This window comes from Uloborus diversus, chromosome 2, assembly GCF_026930045.1.
Source record: "Uloborus diversus isolate 005 chromosome 2, Udiv.v.3.1, whole genome shotgun sequence".
NCBI classification, from domain to species: Eukaryota; Metazoa; Arthropoda; class Arachnida; order Araneae; family Uloboridae; genus Uloborus; species Uloborus diversus.
This window is the reverse complement of record NC_072732.1, coordinates 185,106,261-185,126,875: the sequence shown is the minus strand read 5'-3', so window position 1 is coordinate 185,126,875 and position 20,615 is coordinate 185,106,261. Positions and strand designations below refer to the sequence as shown.

Genomic DNA, 20,615 nt, shown 5'->3' with positions numbered 1-20,615 from the left:
CCACAATATCAGTTAAGCAGGGAATGGCATCTCCCTCAAATGCTACGAAGCACCTCCCCGCATTCAAATGTGATCCCCATTCTTTCAAATTACACCCTCCTCCCCTACATTTTTCAAAGACGTAACCTGTACCTTGGTCATATTTCCTAAAATTGATCATCTGTTAGAACACAATTTGCAAGTACCATTAAACAAGAGATAATTGAATATTTGTACAGTATATTCTCGATATCACTAAGCCGAAGGGAAAGGTAAAAAAAATTCGAGACATCGAGTTTTTGAGATAACAAGTTCATAATTATTACCAAATAACATTCTAAAAGTTAGTCATAGTAGTTAAAAATAAATGGAAACATGCAATGAAAGTTGAAAAAAAGTATTCGAAACTCCAGTGCTCGAATACGCTACCTTGCGGTGATTTACAAAACTGCCGAAAAAACTAAAACATTGCCACATTGCATTCCATGTGTGTCTGTTGAAGTAAACACGGGCAGTTTGTTAGGAATATTTATTAACGCATTCAATGTGTCTTAGATTGCTTTCAGCAACAGAAATTGTTTCGTCCCATAATGGTATTCTCGATCTTCTCAAAATAATGTTAGTTTTCATTATTTCCCTCTAAAGAGTGATGGCGAAAGACAATAAAACTCTGGGTTAACAAACTTCGAATTTGCTCTGTTCAATGCATTTTTCTTTTTTTGAAAGAGAATAACGGTATACCAGGTAAGTTTGTTTTTTTTATTGTTTTGTGTAAATTTGTAAGAATGTGGGGTTTTTTTTAATCTTAAGTTCGAAAGAAGGATTTGATAACATTAGTAGAAGAGTTAGGGCTTTCATCTCCGCCTAGTTTAAAAATAATCAATTAAACCAACCTAATTTACTGCAGCATTTAGTTGGAATGGGCAGTATGCAAAATATTTTTTGAATATATTATTGTAGAACGAAATGAAAAATGTTTAACGCTAAGAATCGCCAAAATAGTTGGATTATAGTGTTCTAGTTTTAGTATTGTGCGAGCAAAGAACATTTGGCGAGAGATTTTGCATGTCAGTTAAACCATATCTATTTTTTAACATGAGTGGAATAAAATGGTAGGAAGATTACAGAATTCGATAAGTTTAAAAGAAATAATGTTAGATCAATTGAAAAGAAAACTACCACCATATATCCGTGAGAATTTTGTTGATGATTTTCATGGCATGACATAATTAAATCATAACGCAGAAATTAGAAATATACGAAACGGAAAAATTTAAAATTAACCGATTCAGCAATTTGAGAAAAATAACTCAGCTATAAATGCAAAACAATTGGCGCTAGCCAAGCAAGGCAAAGAAGTATCATCGTCTTTTGATAATAATTCGTAATGTCATATAATTAAATTATCTAACATTAATTGTTATTCTTGTCAGGCCACAATTATTATTTAGTTTTATCAAGAACTGATAAATATCGAATTCAACATTGCGGAAATGGCTGCTTAAAACTACGAACTACGTAATTTGCATTAATTTTTGACGTTTAGTAATGCTTCTTGAATTCTCATTTCTTTCTACGTGGACCAGAACATCAACAAGACTTTGAAAATTAATTTAAAAAGAATAAAGCGAAAAAATCATGCATATGAACAAAATTTATAAAGCTTATTAGCATTTTCTTTGTTACCACGTGCGTTTGTTTTACCTTTTTCGTCCACCATTAGAAAGTGGCTACAGCAGTGTTGCCAGATGGTCAAATCCAGATTTCCCCAATTCCCTTACAACTTTTTCCCAAAAAGCGATGTACCAAAATTCCCCAAATGCAAAAATTATTTTTCCACTAATATTTTCATTTCCTCTAATATTTTTGTCTCTTGAAATTTTTTTTTCCCCCAAATAGCCAAATTTTCTTATAAAATTTCCCAACTTTTTTTTCTTCACATTTTCGCCTTTTTTTTTTTTTTTTTGTCTCCTTTATCTTTATCTTTCTTTATCTTTATTAATAATAAAGCTGAAAGTCTCTCTGTCTAGATATCTCTCTGTCCGGATCTCTTTCTGTCTGTCAGGATCTCTAACGCGCATATAGCGCCAAGACTCTTCGGCTGATTTTCATGAAATTTGACAAAGAATTAGTTTGTAGCATGGGGGTGTGCACCTTTAAGCGATTTTTTGAAAATTTGATTTTGTTCTTTTTCTATTCCAATTTTAAGAACATTTTCCCGAGCAAAATTATGATAAGATGGACGAGTAAATTACCAAGTTATCATAACGTGGAACCGTAGCGTGGGCAAGCCAATTAACGAGAAATTCATCATGCATTATTTGTAAATATACAGGGGGACTAAAAGACCTTTTAATTTTCTACTACGGACAAAGCCGTGCGAGTGCCACTAGTCATAAATACAAGCGCCTGACGGAGAGATAAGAATTAACCAAATATTTTTTTCTACTCGCATTTACTACTCTGCTTCTGTATGTACATTTAAACTATGATTTTTGTATGTATTTATCCAAGAACACTCTTCATCACACTTATTTTTACATGTTTCACATATCAACTAGTTACTCATGCAGAACATTAATGCAAATTCCATAGCATAATATTCCACATAATGCGAAATGCGAATTCCATAAAGTTGAGCAAAGCTAACTCAACGCTGTTTGATACAAACAATGTTCCCACTACTTCTTGACGCGAATTTAAATACGCAAAAAAATCTTTTTCCCAAGGTTTTTTTCCCCAGGTTTTCCCCAAGGAAAAAATTTTTCCCCAAAGAATTCCCCTCAAACCCATTTCCCCAGAGAGCACCAGATTTCCCCACAATGGGGAAATTTCCCCCAATCTGGCAACACTGGGCTACAGTGCCCCCCTATAGTTCGTTGGAGTTGCGAATTAATACAATAACAAAAATTTTAATTTTAAAAATGAGCCTAAAATAATAAAGAAAAATGAATTAAAAAGAGCACTCAAGTGAAGTAGCAAAATGCAGTGATTTACCGCGACTAAACTTATCAAAGGTTTGGATTACCAAGTTGTAAACAAGTTTCGAGCATCCCAGATCAAAAGAAGTTGGACAAAGGATTGCACCATTCCCTGTGTCTCTAAAGGGATTTTCCATTCATCTCCCTTTTTTACAGAGGTGGAAATGGAATCAAAAGGTCAAGCGAAATGACATGAGAAGGGGGCGAGAAGTTCTAGGCAGATTTTTTGGGCTTCTTAGGACTTACATTTTCTGACAACCCAGGCTCTGGAATAAAAGTGAGAATAGAGAAGCTTAACAGAATCATTTCTAACCCCTGAGGGAAATAATAAAGGGTGTGAGAAATTTTTGACAATATTCCTTTAGTTGCTTCGAGATAATAAACTGCAGTTTTTCCAGAAAATTACGTCTGACTTCGAAAAATATTCCACATAAGAAGGTTTTGATTAAAAACTCTTCGACATAAGAATGAAAAATAACATTAGATAAATACGCAAAATCAAGGGAAAAAGTAATTTTTCGTCAAATCCAGGTTTTCGAGATATCAAGAGTATACTGTATTTCAATGGAACATTGATAATGCACATCAAATACAATTTTAAAAAAAAAAACTCTTTAGTATATGACTAACCTGTTTTTTGCTTAAACCACAAGAACACCAAGAATATGTTTTGTCCTTTTCCAAATTAACAAAAGTAGGAATACGTTTCGCAATAACTCCTTTGACAACAGGTTGAGCAGGAGTACTGCAGTACCTTAAAAAGGAGGGAAAATGATATAATGTGTATTAAAAAATCCTATTTGAGTAATGATATTCTAAACTCAGAAGAATTCATAAATAAAACATTAGTGAATAAAATTTACATCATGATAGAGCAAAAATTTTATAACTATAAACATAACTGTTTGGAAGAATAGGTTACACTGATTGAAAAAAAAAGGAAAGATCTGTGTCAGATGGGTTTAATGCAGAGATAATATCATTACATAAAATATCAACTAAATAAAGAAATAAAAAAATACTTATTCCAAAATTTGATTACCCAATGTTAATATGACACTAATTGTTTTTTAAAAAATTGTTAAACACATGTTTCATGCAAAATAAGAAATAATGTCAAAAGTTAATTGCAGATTGCTGTAGACACGTGTTTTGGTGAAACACGGAAGGCCTTTTTCAATACAAAAGAAATGAGCTTATGGATGAAAAGATAAAAGTATTTATTCAACTTACATGTTTCATAGTTATAAGACACAAGTAAAACAGGGGTGCCGCCCCTCTTAGGGCAAGGGTGCACCCCCCGCAATATCTGGGAGATCCCCCCAAAAGCAAGAGAAATTCCCTTAACCCCCCCCCCCCCAAAAAAAAAATTCAATGGCGCAGTTTGTGCCAAGACCCCTCCCCCCAAGGGGTGGTGGGCACCTTTAGTAAAGTATTTTTAAGATGTGGAAAGGAAAATTCTTGGGTTGTAAACAAAAAAAAGGAATAATAACTATTTCAAACAAACACTTTTGGGTTGTAAAAAGAAAAAAGTAATGATAACTATTTCAAACAGACCTAACAAAAGTTTTTTTTTTTTAATAAGTTTTGAAAAGTTACTAAAACAAAACCTAGATGAAAAGAGGTGTGTTCTTCTTTTAGTTTTTTTTTTTTTAATCAAATCCAGTGATTCCTAATAGAGATGTACTGAGTGGCACTTTGGCCGAGTACTCGGCCTTTCACTACTCGGCCAAGAACCGAGTTCCAATTATGTTTTAAGAAGTACCACCGACACACAGGTGACAAATTTTAAACTCATTAGAATAGTAGTATAGACTTCCAGTTACAAATAATAGTTTTTAAAACAAAATTCCAGCTGAAATTTAATTACATGTTATTTAAAAGATTTTGTTTGTGTCAATAATTTTAAATAAGTTTTTTTTAAGTCAAAAATAAATAAATACATAAAAGGTAGGATTAATCCAGTTGGAATTGAAACACATTAATCAATCTATACTTCTAGTCCGCTAGGATTAATCCAGTTGGAATTAAAACAAATTATATCAATCTATACTTCTAGTCTGCCAAACGTAAATAATTTTTAAAAGCAAATGAAACAAGGTTAAAAGCACAAATGTGCAACAGTACTGCAGACACATGCAGCATTGCAATGCACATCTTTTTCAGTGCATAAAATGTGAGCTAATGAATGTAAAAAAATCTGACTTTTGTTGGATATATTTAAATCCATAAGCTCACATTTTGTGCATTGAAAAAAGCATTCCTTGTAATGACAAAACACGAGTCTGCAGTGTTCGTACACATTTGTGTTTTTAACGTTGTTTTATTTTTTAAGTAAAGGTATTTTTATGCTTCTTATAAATAATTTTGTTTGTGGCAAAAATTCATTTAATAATTTAAAAATTTCATATTTTCTGTACTTACCTTTTTTGCCCCATTTTTTATAAATAAGTTTCATTAATTTTGGGGCATTAAAATATAAAATTTACCCCATTGAAGCATAACAAGCTTCATTATTCTCAAAATTTGAATTTGACTTGTAAATTTGAATTGTACAGTCGAGTCCTGACTTGTGCAAGGGAAGCATTCCAAGACTCCTTGCGTAAGTCGAAATTTTGCATTGTGAAAATATATATGCATACAAATTTTTTTAAAGCATACCAAATACGTTTAGACATTTATAAACACCCCTCAAACTGTTCTAAAGCATTTCTTAATGATACACTACAGTTTCTTGCATAAAGAACAAAACTTTTATTGTATTTAAAAAATAAAAAACTCTCTTGAACATGGAATATTTTAAGATGCCCAAAATGAATGATCAACGGGAATGAAAGACATAAAATAAAACAACACAGTACGCACAACATGTAGTAAAATTTAAATGGTGCACTATAATAGTACTGTACAGTAGATACTGTAACAATATTTAAGAGTTAAAATATAAATATGGTGATGATTTATGCTGCATGATCAGATCGTTTTTCTCATCTAATACATTTTTAAATATGGTTGCTTCGCCTTTTCTTTTATAACGTTTCAATTTGTGGCAAGATCTCCTCTTCCTGATCTCTTTATTAATCCGAGCAGCTTCCATTTTCATAATAATTACTTTACTAGACACTGCTCTGCAAGCTTCAATCTTGAAACTAAGTTCAAAACTTTTATGGATATCTTTGTGTTTTGACTTTTAATTGCATGTACGGAAAATTCACTCATACTTATTGTCACGCTGCTATTGACATTTTGTAGTTGTTCAAGCATATCGAGAATCTTAGCCTTTTTTATATTTTTTTACCAGAAACTTTCTTTTTCTACCCATCTTCACAAACTTCAGATGAAGGCGACACTAAGGTGCCATTATATTTCATCAACTTTTATATTTAGAATGAAAAAAATAAATAAATGAAAGATGCTGAGTGGTTATTTGATGCACTAGACTAGTTTGGTGTGGGAACTTTGGCTGTCAGTGATGCTTAAAGGGATGTAATAACATTCACGAAATCAATATTTAGTAGCCAAGAACAAAGCTGATATTTCCTTCCGAAAAAATTCTTGGTGTGGGCGAAAAATTTGCATCAGCCCTAAAATTCATTGCTCATGAAAAATTCGCGTTATAGCCATTTCGCGTTGAATCTTGTTGTAGCCGGAGTCGACTGTAAATGACTGCAGCATGTTATATGCTTGCACTTTTTTTATTAATTGTGAAATCTGCTTTGAACAATATTCAATTTTTTACAACTACTCGGTATTTGCTGAGTACCTGATCAAAATTTGGCCGAGTACCAAGTACTCGGTAAATTGGCCGAGTACTGAGTAGTTACCGAGTTCTCGGTACGTCTCTAGTTCCTAAACATTTTCTTTTTCTGTGAACCCCTTGCAAATTTTTTTTTGTCAACCTCTATATAGGTCCAGTTGCAAAATTAGTACAAGGCAATATAATATTTACCTTTGATAGCTTCAAAACAGAGTGGATCATATGATTAAGTTTCACTGAAGGTGTCATAAAAGCATCAGATAAAAGCAGAATGTATGGAAATGAGATGAGGGAAAAATTTACCTAATATTATAGACATTTATGATGAGGCTTTTGGAATACTCTCAGTAATGAATTTTTTTAACCCTCCAAACTTAGGCTGTGTGCTAAATACTCCTACGAAAAAGAGACGACACTTTTTTAATTTGGCTTCATCAAATATTTCATTTTTTAGTATTATTTTGCATTACACTTGATGTTTAAAGTATTTTTTTTTAATTTAATATATAGTGTGGGCATGGGAAAAATCTAGCATGTTACTTGTTATGTCATATTTAACATTTGGCTTACATTTGTCTGGCTTAAGAGGTTGCCCTTTACAAGCTTTTTACATTTAAGGACAATAAGAAGTTTTGTGAAACTTTTGTGTGCACATTAAATTAGTAAGCAATAATTTATTTACAGAGATGAATAAATTTCAAAATAGAGTAACTTAAGAAATAATCTTCAATTAGAACAGAACTAAAGTAAAGTAGTTATTATATTAGTCAACAACATATTCTAGCGTAAAGAGAGAATGCACTATAAATACTCAAGTTTATTTGCCGTTGCTCATTAGTAACTAGCAACATAACAGCCATGTGCAGGTAAGGGACAGTAACTGCAAATTTTTCTTTCTTTTTTTGCATTTTTGTCATCTATTGTACGTTAGCTTTATTGTACAAGCTTGCTTATTCGGTTTCTGCTGAAAAAAGGCGCGAAAACAAACGCCTAATTCCAACTTTTCTATTGTTACCATTGAATCCACCACATTTCTTCAAATATCTCAAAAATTCATTTCTACAGGCACTGCGGTTTACCTGCACACAGCAGATAAGCAGCTAATAGTAATGAAGAGTGTGATAGTTTTATTGCTTTTATAAGTGAATGCAGTGCATAACATAGTCAATATTAGTAATTTTAAATACTTTTGTTGATTGAGCCACTTTTGTATCAACCTGGAAGTTTTATACTTTTCCTTCGGCACAGATAAATCATAAGAGGTAAAATAAGTTGATGCACAGTTACAAAATAAATATATAAATCAGGGGTGCCCACTTAGGGGGGGGGGAGGGGGTCATGGTGCAGACTTAGCCATTGAAATTTATAGGGGGTTGTTCTGATGGCTATTTTTTCTCTTTTTTTTTGGGGGGGGGGAATGTACCCCTGTTTAAATACAGTAAACTCTCGATAACTTGAAGTCCCAAAAGACCAAGTTTTAATTGTTTTTAATTTTGTTGTTTTTTTTCCAAGAATAATGCATAATGGATCGACTAAAGCACTTATAGTTGGGATAAAATTATTTATTAGTACTGCGTAAATAATCATTAGAGAGAATAAATTTCAATTACACACTTTGAAAATAAGCTATTTTTGACTGATTGCATTTTTTATCGCATCTTAAAAAGTCACATATTAAAATTGTATATCACAGGCGGCCCAATTTCTTTTCTCCTAATTTCATTTTGTATTGCATTTAAAAGTCTTTTTGTCCCAAAAGAAGATTATTTTCGCTGCCCAGAAAATAAAGGCTACCAATTTTAATTTAATTGCTCAAATTTTAAGTTTCTCCAAGATTTGTCAGCAATGAAATTTTAGTTTGTCAGCCACAGCAAGAAATAGTCCAATCAGATACTCGTTACATAATTTTGCAACACTGTTTGCATTAAGCAATATTGTAAATAAATTATCCCCCTCACACAGGCTGATAAACAAAACAATGTGTTAAAGCGAGAAAAAAAACAGCATTTATTTTGTATTTTAACCACATTTTTATGAATAAAATGAAAGCAAGACTTTTGTAAAAACTTTGACTTAATAGGAGTACATTTGAGATATAGAGATAATTTTGAAAAGAAAAAACTAAATTCTTTTAGAACTGAAGGAAAACTCTGAGATAAAGGGATACTCAAGTTATGAGGCTTCAAGTTATTGAGAATCGACTATAGTAATTTTCTTTCACCTAGAGAAAGTAGTCCATATCACACTCATATAACATTTATTACTAAGAGTATGAGCACTACCAGGGGTGTCATTGCACTTGTATCAGCTCATAGAAACCAACATCAATACGAAACTGATAACCTTTTTATACTTTTGCGTTTATTGACTAACCCCGATCAGGAAACCTCCCAGTACAGTGTTGATTCCATTTCATAAGTTGTGAGCCCATCTGTGGTAAAGTATCGATTTCTATACTCAAGAATACAAAAGTACGCCAAATAATATTTAAAATCCATTAATAAAGTAACTTACATAAGAACTTAAACAAATTAAAAATAATAGAAAAAAAATAAATATTTACTTAAAGAAAATGTAAACACTTGGCACCTTAAAATAAATAAATAAATAAATATTTACTTGGAGAAAGTGTAAACACTTGGCACTTTTTTTACTTTATTTAGTATGTTTAATGAATTGTGCAGGAACCTTGACATTTTTCGGCTTTCTTTTCTCAAATCTGGAAAATAATAAAAGTGCACATGAAAATCAAATAAAGAAAAAAATAAATAGTATACATTCAAAGGACTCAAAGAATAACAGAACATTCATAAATGGACAACAATGTTTTCCAGCAAAGCAAAATTCCTAGAGTGTAAGCGAACTAAATGAGAGATTTCTAATATTAAGTTCATTTAAATAGCATACCATTTATTGCATTGTGACATGAATATAATAAATCAAGATTAAATATATAACGTAATAATTAATACTGAAAAGTTATTCTTAAAAAGTAGTAAAAAAAATTAACCTTGATAAGAGAATATATATTCAACTCTTCCTCGTTTGCTTGTTTGTTTACTAACACAAAGGCCATAGCAGTTACGGTCATGAACATGATTGCAATTTTTGAAAAATAAGCCATGGCTCCACTCGATCCTACTCAGTGAGTTCTGATTATTTGGATATTGAACTATTCGCAACTCCAGAGCTTGATTACGCTACCTTGCGGTGATTAACAGTACTAAAGAAAAGGGTAAAACTTTCCATTCCACGCGTTTTCTTTGGCGTAAAACCCAGGCTTCAGACAGTTTATGGTCACTAAGCGTCAAGGCAAGTTATAAGCTACGGCATTTGTTTGCTTTACCTTTTTCATTCGCAATTAGACAGTCGCTTCAGCGCCCCTATGTGCCGATTTACACGGTTCCCGCTTTCGGACATGTGACGTCATTTTGAGCTCGAAAACCAGTTTTCGCGCCTCCAAAACCTGCCTGACTTCGTCGGGAATGGGTTGTGGATCGTCCACAACTCCAAGTCAGAAAAGCAAAGTCCGACGTGCAGTGATTGGCTATTGATGTCACATGCTTTCGTTTCTATGGTAACAATAAACCTTCCAAAATCAGGGGAAAGGTAGCCATCTTTGTGTCTTGTCTACGGCATTGATTTCGATGAAGTAAATTTCAAAGTGCAACTTCGAAATTGAACAACTACGTAAATCGTTGATAATCGTTCGAAACAAATGAGTCTCTTTTTTTATGAAGGACCATCATGCACTGGAAAAAAAAGCGATTTTACACATGCTAGGAACTGCAGCGCAGCATCTATACGAATTAGCTGGGTAATTCTTATCGGCAGGATCATTTCTGTATATTCTGTCATAAAAATTATCTTGCTGGCAAAAAGAAGATATTATAATTTTATTCTTGCTTATGGAGGCAATGAGAAGATTTACTAGATTTTCAATGTTACACCTAAAACCTTTTCAAGTAAGTATCATTGTGATTGTTTATCATACAAATACTTTGTGATATTACTTACACCTAGTATGTAATAAAAATTAAGACATTATTGTTTTCATTAGTAGCTAAAAGTGTTTAAACAATGTTTTATGCAATATTGTAATAGCTTCATTTCATAACAAATGAAATCTTTAAATAATAATCAAGAAAAAATGTTGTAAAGTCACTTGTTTCTTAGCAACTTCCAAGTATAGGTACGTATTCTCAATTATGGGACTGCTTATAGTTCAACGTATTCTTATAAATTTACTGTGTTTTATTCTTGGGCATAATTGTGCGTAACTTATTATGGAACATAATATTATGTGCTAGTTATTGTAAAAAAAATATTCACGAGAAATTGTTATGTGCTGAAACAGTTCATGATTTGGCTGGGCTGAAGCTCTGTTCCACTCCTATTTTTAATCATTGCTCAATTGTACTTAATGTTGAAACAACAAGAAATTTTGGCAAAATATTCAGTATTCAACTGAAGATGAGAATAGAATTTTAACTGAATGTTCGGTATTCAGTGCATCCATAGTTTTCGGTTTATGCGGTCTTCTATTAAAAATCAGAGTTAACGGAAAAAAAAGACAGGTATAAATTTTACATTTAATGATAAAACTAAATACAATGTGTACAAGTTAACTACAACTTTTTTATTTAATTTCCTGATAAATGTTTTTCATGAGCATTCAACAGGAGTTGAAAAGAAAGTTATTATTCATTAGTTGGCTACATAATAAGACTATTAAATGCAAAAATTTTGTTTGATATCTTTCTTTCCAAAGTTACATCAACATTGGAAAAGGATAGGCATTACTTGCGAGTGCCAAACTGGAGTGAAAGGTGGGTGGAAGAAAGGAAAACAATCTCAATGCATGTTACGCACGTTCATTTTAAGCTATATTTATCTGATATTTTTCTGTTTATATACAGGAGGGAGTATCTTCAAGGGGTTTTTTCCCTTGCCATCATTGAATAAAAACTAACCATAAACATCTTTCATCTGACTAAAATTTCAATGTTTAAAATAGTTTCCTCTCACATCCTTCACAATTAAACCTCTGGTTTTGCTAATCAACTTTAGCTGAGGGTAAAATATTTATCTACGTGTTTGTTGTTTCTATATTCAATTCCTTTGGTGCTTGCAAGTAGCGAGAGTCGAAAAAAAAAATAATAATTTGAATTTTGACATTTTGAATTCAAATTATGTTTTTCGCAATCACGAGTGTGTATGCAGGGGTGTGTGTTTGTGTCCAGGCATGAGTGTGGGTATGTATGTGTGTGAATGTGTGCGTGTGTGTATATGTCTGTGTGCAGGCATGAGTGTATGGGTGTGTGTATAGTCTGTCTGTGTGCAGGCATGAGTGTGTGGGTATTAATGTGTGCGTGTAGTTGTGTATGTATGACATGGATGCAACCTGGAGACTGTTTTCGCTAGGGGAGCAGCATCGTGAAGAGCCGGTCGACGGTGATGCTGCAAAGGGTGCTGGTGGGAAAATAAAATCATACGACATCAAAACAGTCAAATGAAAGCAATAAGCAATCATGATTGCTCAAAAAAACCGTAAAGATACACTTCTGAACATTTCTATGGTGCAGACTGCGTCATGACCCCCCAGTAACTTCCCATCCATAGTCACTTCTTTGACCACCAGACAAGGCGGTCGGTAAAACTAGCATTTGTAAAAACCCCAACTGGATTTTTAAAGGAGCACCTGGATTTTTTCAGGTAACTTTTAAATTTTGGTTTCTTTCAAAATTTAAGCTGATTATTTTTCAATTAAATCATGGAAAAAGTTAAATAAACAATAAAAGTAAAATCTATATATCTAAACAAAATATGATGTATGTTAGTGATTGTGTGTGCTATGTCCTTATACAAATCCACAATTAGGGCCAGAGTTTTGCCAAATTTGTCACAAAGGTCCTGAGAATTTACATGAGGGGTTTCACCCCACGGTGAACAACCATGTGAGGGGGGGGGGGGTCCTTACACAAATACAGTTTATCAAATCTTGTGCAGAGGCAGTGGCGTAGCTACATTTTCTGCCGCCCGGGGCAATTCCTCAATTTGACGCCCTTTGGTTGAGAAACAGTCAAAAGTATTTAAAGGAAAAATAAGAACTTAATTACAAAGAAAAATAAAGAATATGCTCTATTCAGGAAAAATTTCTAAATTAGCCCTAAGAATGCATTTTAACCTTTTGGTGAGACCAGGCAGGAGCTGAAGAGAGGCCGACGCTCTGCACAGGAAATTTTCCTAATTTAAAGATCTAGGTATGCAATTTTATGGTTTCGTTGGTCTTGTCAAAGGGGGGTAATGACATCCTTTTGGATCCGTGCTGGGGTGCCTGCCTTAATGTTGAAAAACTCGGAAATCGCCGCTTTCCTAGATCCAATACTGCTATATTACAGAATTTGAGTGGTTTTCTTTTTCACTGATACAGGGCGATAAGATTAATGAGCCCTATAAGTTCGATTAACCATACTGATTCATGAGAAGGAAAAGTTGTGCATCGAAAATCATTACTTTCCATTTGAATGTGAAAGGTTTACTTAGAAATCAATTCACTAATTAAAAACCTTCTGCTTTAATGAATGTCTCAGTTTGAAACTCGCTATTTATAGGAATTTTACTGATATAAAGCAGTAAGATTAGTCGCAGTTATTATTTGAGTTGTGAGTAAGTACTTTTATAAGATAAACATAAAACTAATTCTGGTCTGAATAAAAGTTTTGTAATAAGTGACAAATTAAAGCAATTTCTGAAACAGATAATGCTACCCCAAACATGAGCAATTAATTGCCCACCATTTCAGACCTCTCTTTTCTTACTCTTGTTATAACTTTCCTCAAAAAATAGTTTTTTTTTAATAAGGTAGTTTTCGAGTAACTTTCTTAAAATCAAGTGCTAGTTTCATATTATAACGAAAAAAATTTTTTTTTGCCTCCAGTAATTGATCAGAAGCATGATTTCCCTATTGGCAAATGTTGAACTTTTTTCACATCAAGAGCATGAAATTGCCACCCCCCCCCCAACAAAATGCTGCCCGGGGCGGACCAACACCTCCGCCCCACCTTAGTTACGCCACTGTGCATAGCTCGTGCAATGCTTAGGAATACACATAGGAGGGTATTCGTCTACCTATGGGGGAGAAAGCCCCATAAGGAGTTTTCCTTATACAGCTCCATAACTTACAACAGATCTTTGCAAAATTTGGCGTCTTTTTGCCATTTTTAATTTGTGGTAATTCCTCTGCTTCATGTTATCATACATAAAAAATAGTTTGCTCATTTGTATATTATTTAGATGTGCGTAACATTTACTGTGAAAGACAAACATCCGTTTTACAGCCAGAAATGGACGAATCTATTATTTTTTATCAATGCCAGCTTTTGCAGAAGCAGATTCTCATTCAAATGAGTGGAATACGGGCATCAAATTTTTACTTTTCCCCCTTATTCACATAGGTTCGTCTTATCTGGACGTATAAAATTCCATGCAATCCATGGTTGGACAGTATGTACTTCGGAAAATAGTTCCGAAAAGTAATGACTTGACCATAATTATTCAATTCCCCTCCCTTTATTTCTTTTGCTAGTTGTGTATTAAAAAAAAACTTTGGAAGGACTACATATTTGTTTTAGATATTAAATTCAATGCCTCTTGTAACGGCTGCATATTAGCCATTTCCCATTTTTCAAAAAAGTACTTAGACTAAAGTAAGCAATAATTATTTCAATCAAATTCCAAGATGTTTTTTTTTAATTGTTGGGGGGAAATGCTTTGATTAACTGAAAATGGCCATCTTTTTTTTATCAACAGCTCAATGCAAGGTTTCCAAGAGAAAAAGCCATAATTCAAAAGTCAATTCCGATCACCCCTCCCTTACATCACCCTTACTCGAAACAACTTCAAGATGAAGAGATAACTAACTCCTGCTCAAAGGTAAAAACGTACACTGTGTTCCAAAATGAAATATATATACATTGCTTTCCTTTTGATACATCAAATAAATGCCAAACGCATTTTTTCAATACTGCATTTGTCTATAAAACCTCACCCTAGGAGTTTACTAGAATTTTCTGGAACGTTAATGCATAAAGGCGCTCAAAAGACATTTGCACGATGGCGCGGATCAGGCTTGGTGCGGGCCTGCATACACATAGATTTGCACATGTGTTAAATGTAGCCTCCCCCCCCCCCCCGAAAAAATATTTCAACACCACTGTTAGTATTATTCCACAATAACATGCAAAGCAGTTCTAAAAAAATATGCATTTTGATACATCACTACAAGCATTTTACTATACAGTGAAACCTCTCCGAGAAGCCACCCCTTCGTTCAGTGAAAATGTGGACACAGAAGGGGTGGCCATACTTAAGAGTTTTCATTATTGAACTCGAGCTGTACTATGAATTATATAATTCAACATTTTTTAATGATGTTTCAAGAAAATAAAGGGGTCAACATACACAGGTTTCACTGTATCACTAAATGAAAAAATGCTCCTCATCTAGTTCTGAAAATGTAATAGCAATAACACAGCAAAAATTATCAACTGTTGTTTTCCGAGCGGCTATCAGAAAGAAAAACTTTTGCACACTGAGAACAGTGGTGTTCCCATAGGGTATATTCCATGTATGCCGTATATTCTCAAATATTTTTTAGACATATAGCATATACCTTCAAGTTTCAAAAATTTCCATATAAAGACATATTACGTATATCGTTGCCTCAGAGCAACACTAAGACATCTAATCCCCGAAATAACACTAAGATATCCTACTGTTGCTCTGAGGCAACGATTTGATCGCATACAAATATTGTGCGTAATGGAATACTGGGAGTATACCCTCAGAAAAATAGATGGGAACATCACTGTATGAGAATAATTTGCACAAGCCCAAAACCTCATTTTTGAAATTGATTAAATAAGCAAATAAATAAATGTTTCAGTATTCTAAAAATTGTTTTATTTATGAAATCCTTGTGCAATTTTATTTTTTCATGCATACAACAGCAGCATGATGTGATAAGATCCTAGAACATACACCATTCTATTTTTTTAATTTAATCTTTGAATTTCAGGCGGGAGGGAATGCTTGTTCGATGAACCCAGAATTATCTTCTATTATTTTTTTAGCCTGGCTTAATTGTGCACATGTTATGTATTGAATATGCACACAGATTTAAAAAAAAAAACAGCGGTAAACCATTACCGCGAAACACGGGAAAGCACTGTTTGGCAAATTTAGAATTTTTTACTTCTATTTTTTAGCGTGGCTCAAAAAAAGATTAAAAAATAAATCAGCGCTATCCAAGACATGTTTTCTAAAAAATAAACCTTCAACATTTACGGAAAACACTTCAATTCTTTAACATTTAAAAAACAATAGTAGGAAATAACAGAAGATTCAACGGAAACGAATATAAACAAACAGGAGCAGACGCCCTGTCAAAACACCGGACCGGTTATGAAATTTGCATACGCTTCCCGCTTTCCGCCTTCGTGTAAATGAGCAACGATTTTCCTCTGACTTGTGACGTCACATGTCTGCCGTCCGATGTCCGAAAGCGGGAATCGTGTAAAAGGGGTCTATAGTTTATTGGAGTTGCGAATATGAGAACTGGAATCAGTTTGGAACAGACGAGATAAGGAGAAGCAATTTATAACTTCATTACATAACGCATAAAAGTATTGCTATTAAATTGTAAATTCATGAAAGATACGAATTCATTTCAGAAGAAGTTTTCCTTTTTGTTAACAATATATAACAAAAAACAAAGCTTCAAAATACTAGGTTTCAGATTCCGGAAGCTTGAATTTAACACATATGGAGGTTTACGACAGATTCGTATCCATTTTAACAGAAAGATGCCGTTTTCGATTTTCCAGAGCTCGGACAAAACTAAAACTGCTGCCTTTACCCGCTCCTATGGAAATTTTTGTGTCGAGCATTAATGGTAAAAACACAGAAATAGGGTGAACCGAACTTTTGTCTCCAGACGTTGTCGCCCAGTAAAGAGTCCCTGCTTGCTCCCCTTCCCTTCCATAGACCTGGCATTGGATAAAACAAGAATGATTCTGGCAAAACCACATAGCAAAAACAGGAGTGCTCCCCCCCCCCTAAGAGTAAGGGCGCATCCTCTAAATATCGCGAAAACGCTCCAAAAGCAAAAGCCCTCCCTCCAAAAAGTGAAAAATACTCCTCAAAACAACCCCCTAAAAATTTCAATGGCGCAGTCTGTACCATGACTACCCCCCCCCCCCTCCAGGTGGGCATCCCTGACAGAAAGCATGGACAACTAGTACCGGAGCAACTGCCTCTTCGGAAAGTAAAGGAGAATTGGCCCTCCACTTTTCTAAGTTCAAACTTTTATTACCGAGAACATCCTCTCGCTTTTTGAGGTGGTGTAACACGAATTGTATTCGAAAATATCATTTAATCAATAACGATGTTAAAATCCAACAATATGGCCAAATTTCTTTAAAAAGGGGTTCGCTTTAGAAATGCTTTACATATAACCCAATCCCACATCTCTTTTGAATTCCGCTTTTTTGATGCACCAGCCGTCTCTATGTAAAAAGATTCTCTTTTGTGATTAATAAAGTGAAACTTCAATGCAACAAACATTATGCCCTTGATTCTTCAATAAAGAGATATATGCTCATTCTTTTTAGTAGAAAGTTTCTCTTTTGGTGAAAAAGTAAAAAAAGTACGCCGGCAATAGCATTGGCTGAACCAATCACTCGACATACATATGTTTGTGCAAATTGTGGACGCAGCTTGCGCGATTTATTCAGAGATTCAGAACACTCCTTGGTATCCAGTACCCACCCCTATAGGAGGTTTTACAGGTTTGATGGGACCCTGGTGATTGTGCTCTGGGTTCTTAATCCAGATCAGGAGTTGAACAACCCCTCACCCAGCGCCCCAGAGGTATTGATTTGAAATGGGAACTTGGAGGACTTTATGATCACGAATATATTTAACGTGCACAGTCACCATTAAAGAACATAGTGGATCTTCGACCGGCTGGTATCGAACCCTGAACCCTCCAGTTACGCGTCCAACGTCTTACCGATCAGGTCAGCACGGCAAACTACGCAATCGTTGACGAGCAAAACTTTATGTCATGTCCCAGTGTCTTGAGTGAACTTCATGAACAATGCTCATTTATTTTAGCGGAAAGATTTTCTTCTCTCTCTCTCACTCTCTTTTTTTTTTTATGTGGCAAAGTTAAATAACATTAAACAAAGTTTCTGACGAAATAAAAACCTAATCAAGAACCAGGTTCTGAAAAATTGTTTTTAATCTTTTTGAAACGTTCTATTTTTTCTCCTCAAATTCCCATGATTCCAAGCATTTAAAGGTTATAATTTTGCAAAAATTTTAATCCATCTTTTCAGATTTTCTATTCATGCTAAAAGTAATATGAACAGTCAAGTCATAAATCGTATAATTTTAAAAGTTATACAATAATGTGTAATACATGATGGAATATTCTATACTAATAATATAAAGCTGTAGAGTTCGTTTGTTTGTACGCGCTAATCTCAGGAACTACTGGTTCCAATTGAAAAATTATTTTCATGTTGAATAGTCCATTCATTGTGAATGGCTATTGGCTATATAACATCACGCTATGACGAATAGGAGTGGAGCAGCAATAAAAAATGTTATGAAATTTATACTATTAATATAAAGCTGTGGAGTTTGCTTGTTTGAACGCGCTGATCTCAGGAACTACTGGTTCAAACTGAAAAATTATTTTTGTGTTGAACAGTCCATTCACATTGAGAAAGGCTATAGGCTTTTTTTTTAAATCAGATTGATCGAAATATTTGTCATTGCAAATTAAATGTTTAATTAGGTGCTTAGTTCTATGAATTCCTATTAGATGGCGGGGTAATTTTAATTCTATGAACTCCTAATAGAAGGTGGGGTAAGTCAACTCTTCGAGACGACGCTGGCCGACATCGTCGACAGCTGCGAGGAACCTTGCCCATGCTACGCAGTTGTGATCAGCGAACAGATTTTTGAATGCGGTTTTTCTTTTTTCGATGTTCAAGTTCATAATTTGATTTTATAGAATTTTTCTGTTGAGTTTTGTTTTCCTTATTTCTTCAGCGTTTGTTTTTGTTCTTATTGTTGAAGGTAGTTACTTATCTAAGTAAATAATTTGATTTGTCGTATTATTCAATTGTGATTGTTCTTATATAACATTTTTATTATAGCATTGTTTATTTGGCGAAACACTTTAAATTGCAGGGGAAAAAAACCCGCTTCACTCTCTGAATGGCAAGTTACGGTTGCGTAGTTGCTTGGCGCGTTAAGCGATGAACTATGTAGTTGAAGGATTATTTTTGAGTTTTAAAGCTAGCAATAATATTTTTATGTGTTTTGGCAAAGAGTTTTAAATTCCAAATATGCTTTAATAGGTCTTTTGAAAAGGTGTGCACGCATTTTAGTTGAGTAAAAATGATCATTTCACATCAGGAGAAAGCACGGGGAGTGGATTTTTTTTTTTTTGGTTCAACGGACTTCCTTTTAAATTCTTAGTACGGGCATCGCCGTGCGGGTACTGCTAGTCAAAAAATAAACTCTCTATGTTGTAAAAAATGTGCGCTGAGAAAAATGTGTAGCATTAAAAAAAAAATAAAGCATTGAAAATGAAAATGAAAAATACTATCTAAAAAATAAATTAATTTAAATATAATTGGTATTACTAACAACTAAATTAGATACGCCACTCACACCCAGCGGCGCCCCGAACTCAAATTTTTGGGAGGGCAAAAATTCTCAATTTGCCGAATAGAACTCTAAATGTCACCGAGTGATGATAATTATGTAACTAGTATGTTGTAGTCATCACGAAACTTTCTTCTATATCTTTCTTATGAATTCTGACCCCTCCCCATGCCATTGAGAAGGAATACTAATGGAGGGAGCCATAGCAAATATCTCAGTGAAATAAACTTGGGACCCAATGTTTCCCAGGTCAGGTGACTTGTTTGACTGGGAAGTTGTCGCGTTTTGGCACGTAATCGCTCTTTTGGCATTAAATATTTTTCAGACGACGCGACGGCGCTTATTATGAAGTCGGGGCTACAAATCAGAGCAACTCTAGCTCCAACTCCTTTACCACATAATAATAAATAAATAAATAACGGATACAAACACAGGCTTATTGTTCAAACTCCATCTCCCCACTTCTTTCCGGATTTTAAAATATAATGTAATTTCATTTTTCATGTATTTTGATGTTTATTCCCTGAAATGACGGGCATGTACCAATAGTTTAAAGTGTTCTGTTATTGACTGAAAATTTATAGATTCATATGTATTGTAATTAATGTTTTGAAATGATTTCATACACAGTATTTAAATTGAAGCATAAAAATAGCAAATCTTTATTCTTGCGCATCTGTTGTTCACAGGAGCTTGGCGAGAAGATACTCACCAACAAAACAAATGTACACAAAATGCTTAAGAGCCGTTAAAATAATTACTAGTTAAGTAAAAAGTGTTTTTATGGAACTAAAATGTTATTTGCACTCAAGATATAAGTACTATGTTTTATAACCTTTGCAGGTAAAATAAGTACAAAAATTAAAAATTTATAGGCAACTGTAGAATATGTACTCGTTGAAATCATATAAATGTTATTTTTTCTTTATTTAGAAGTAAAAAACATTCGTATATGCTAGGGAAAAGTTACTGGACCTTCTGGTGCGGCTTTTTTCTCACAGTTTACAATGCTAGAATACTGCACTATTACTATAAATCTAATTTTTCCCTTCTACACCGTTAGAACCAGGGGTTCCAGACGAGTGAATATATTCCCTCTAAGGTGAAAGCATAGTGCCTGAAGGTGCAATACAAGCCAGGAAATAGAGCAGAGG

At 33.8% G+C, this 20,615-nt stretch overlaps 1 protein-coding gene across 1 annotated transcript in view; it reads right to left on the bottom strand.

Moving 5' to 3' along the window:
* Positions 1 to 9,796, bottom strand: part of LOC129217557 (CDGSH iron-sulfur domain-containing protein 3, mitochondrial-like) — a 36,306-nt gene extending 26,510 nt beyond the window's left edge. Inside the window, exons 1-3 of the mRNA XM_054851881.1 lie at positions 9,728 to 9,796; positions 9,337 to 9,436; positions 3,591 to 3,714 (exon numbers count right to left, since the gene is read on the bottom strand). Coding sequence (XP_054707856.1) covers positions 3,591 to 3,714; positions 9,337 to 9,413 — 201 coding nt within the window. The 5' untranslated portion in view covers positions 9,414 to 9,436; positions 9,728 to 9,796. The remainder of the gene's footprint in view (positions 1 to 3,590; positions 3,715 to 9,336; positions 9,437 to 9,727) is intronic.
* Positions 9,797 to 20,615: the final 10,819 nt, after the last annotated feature.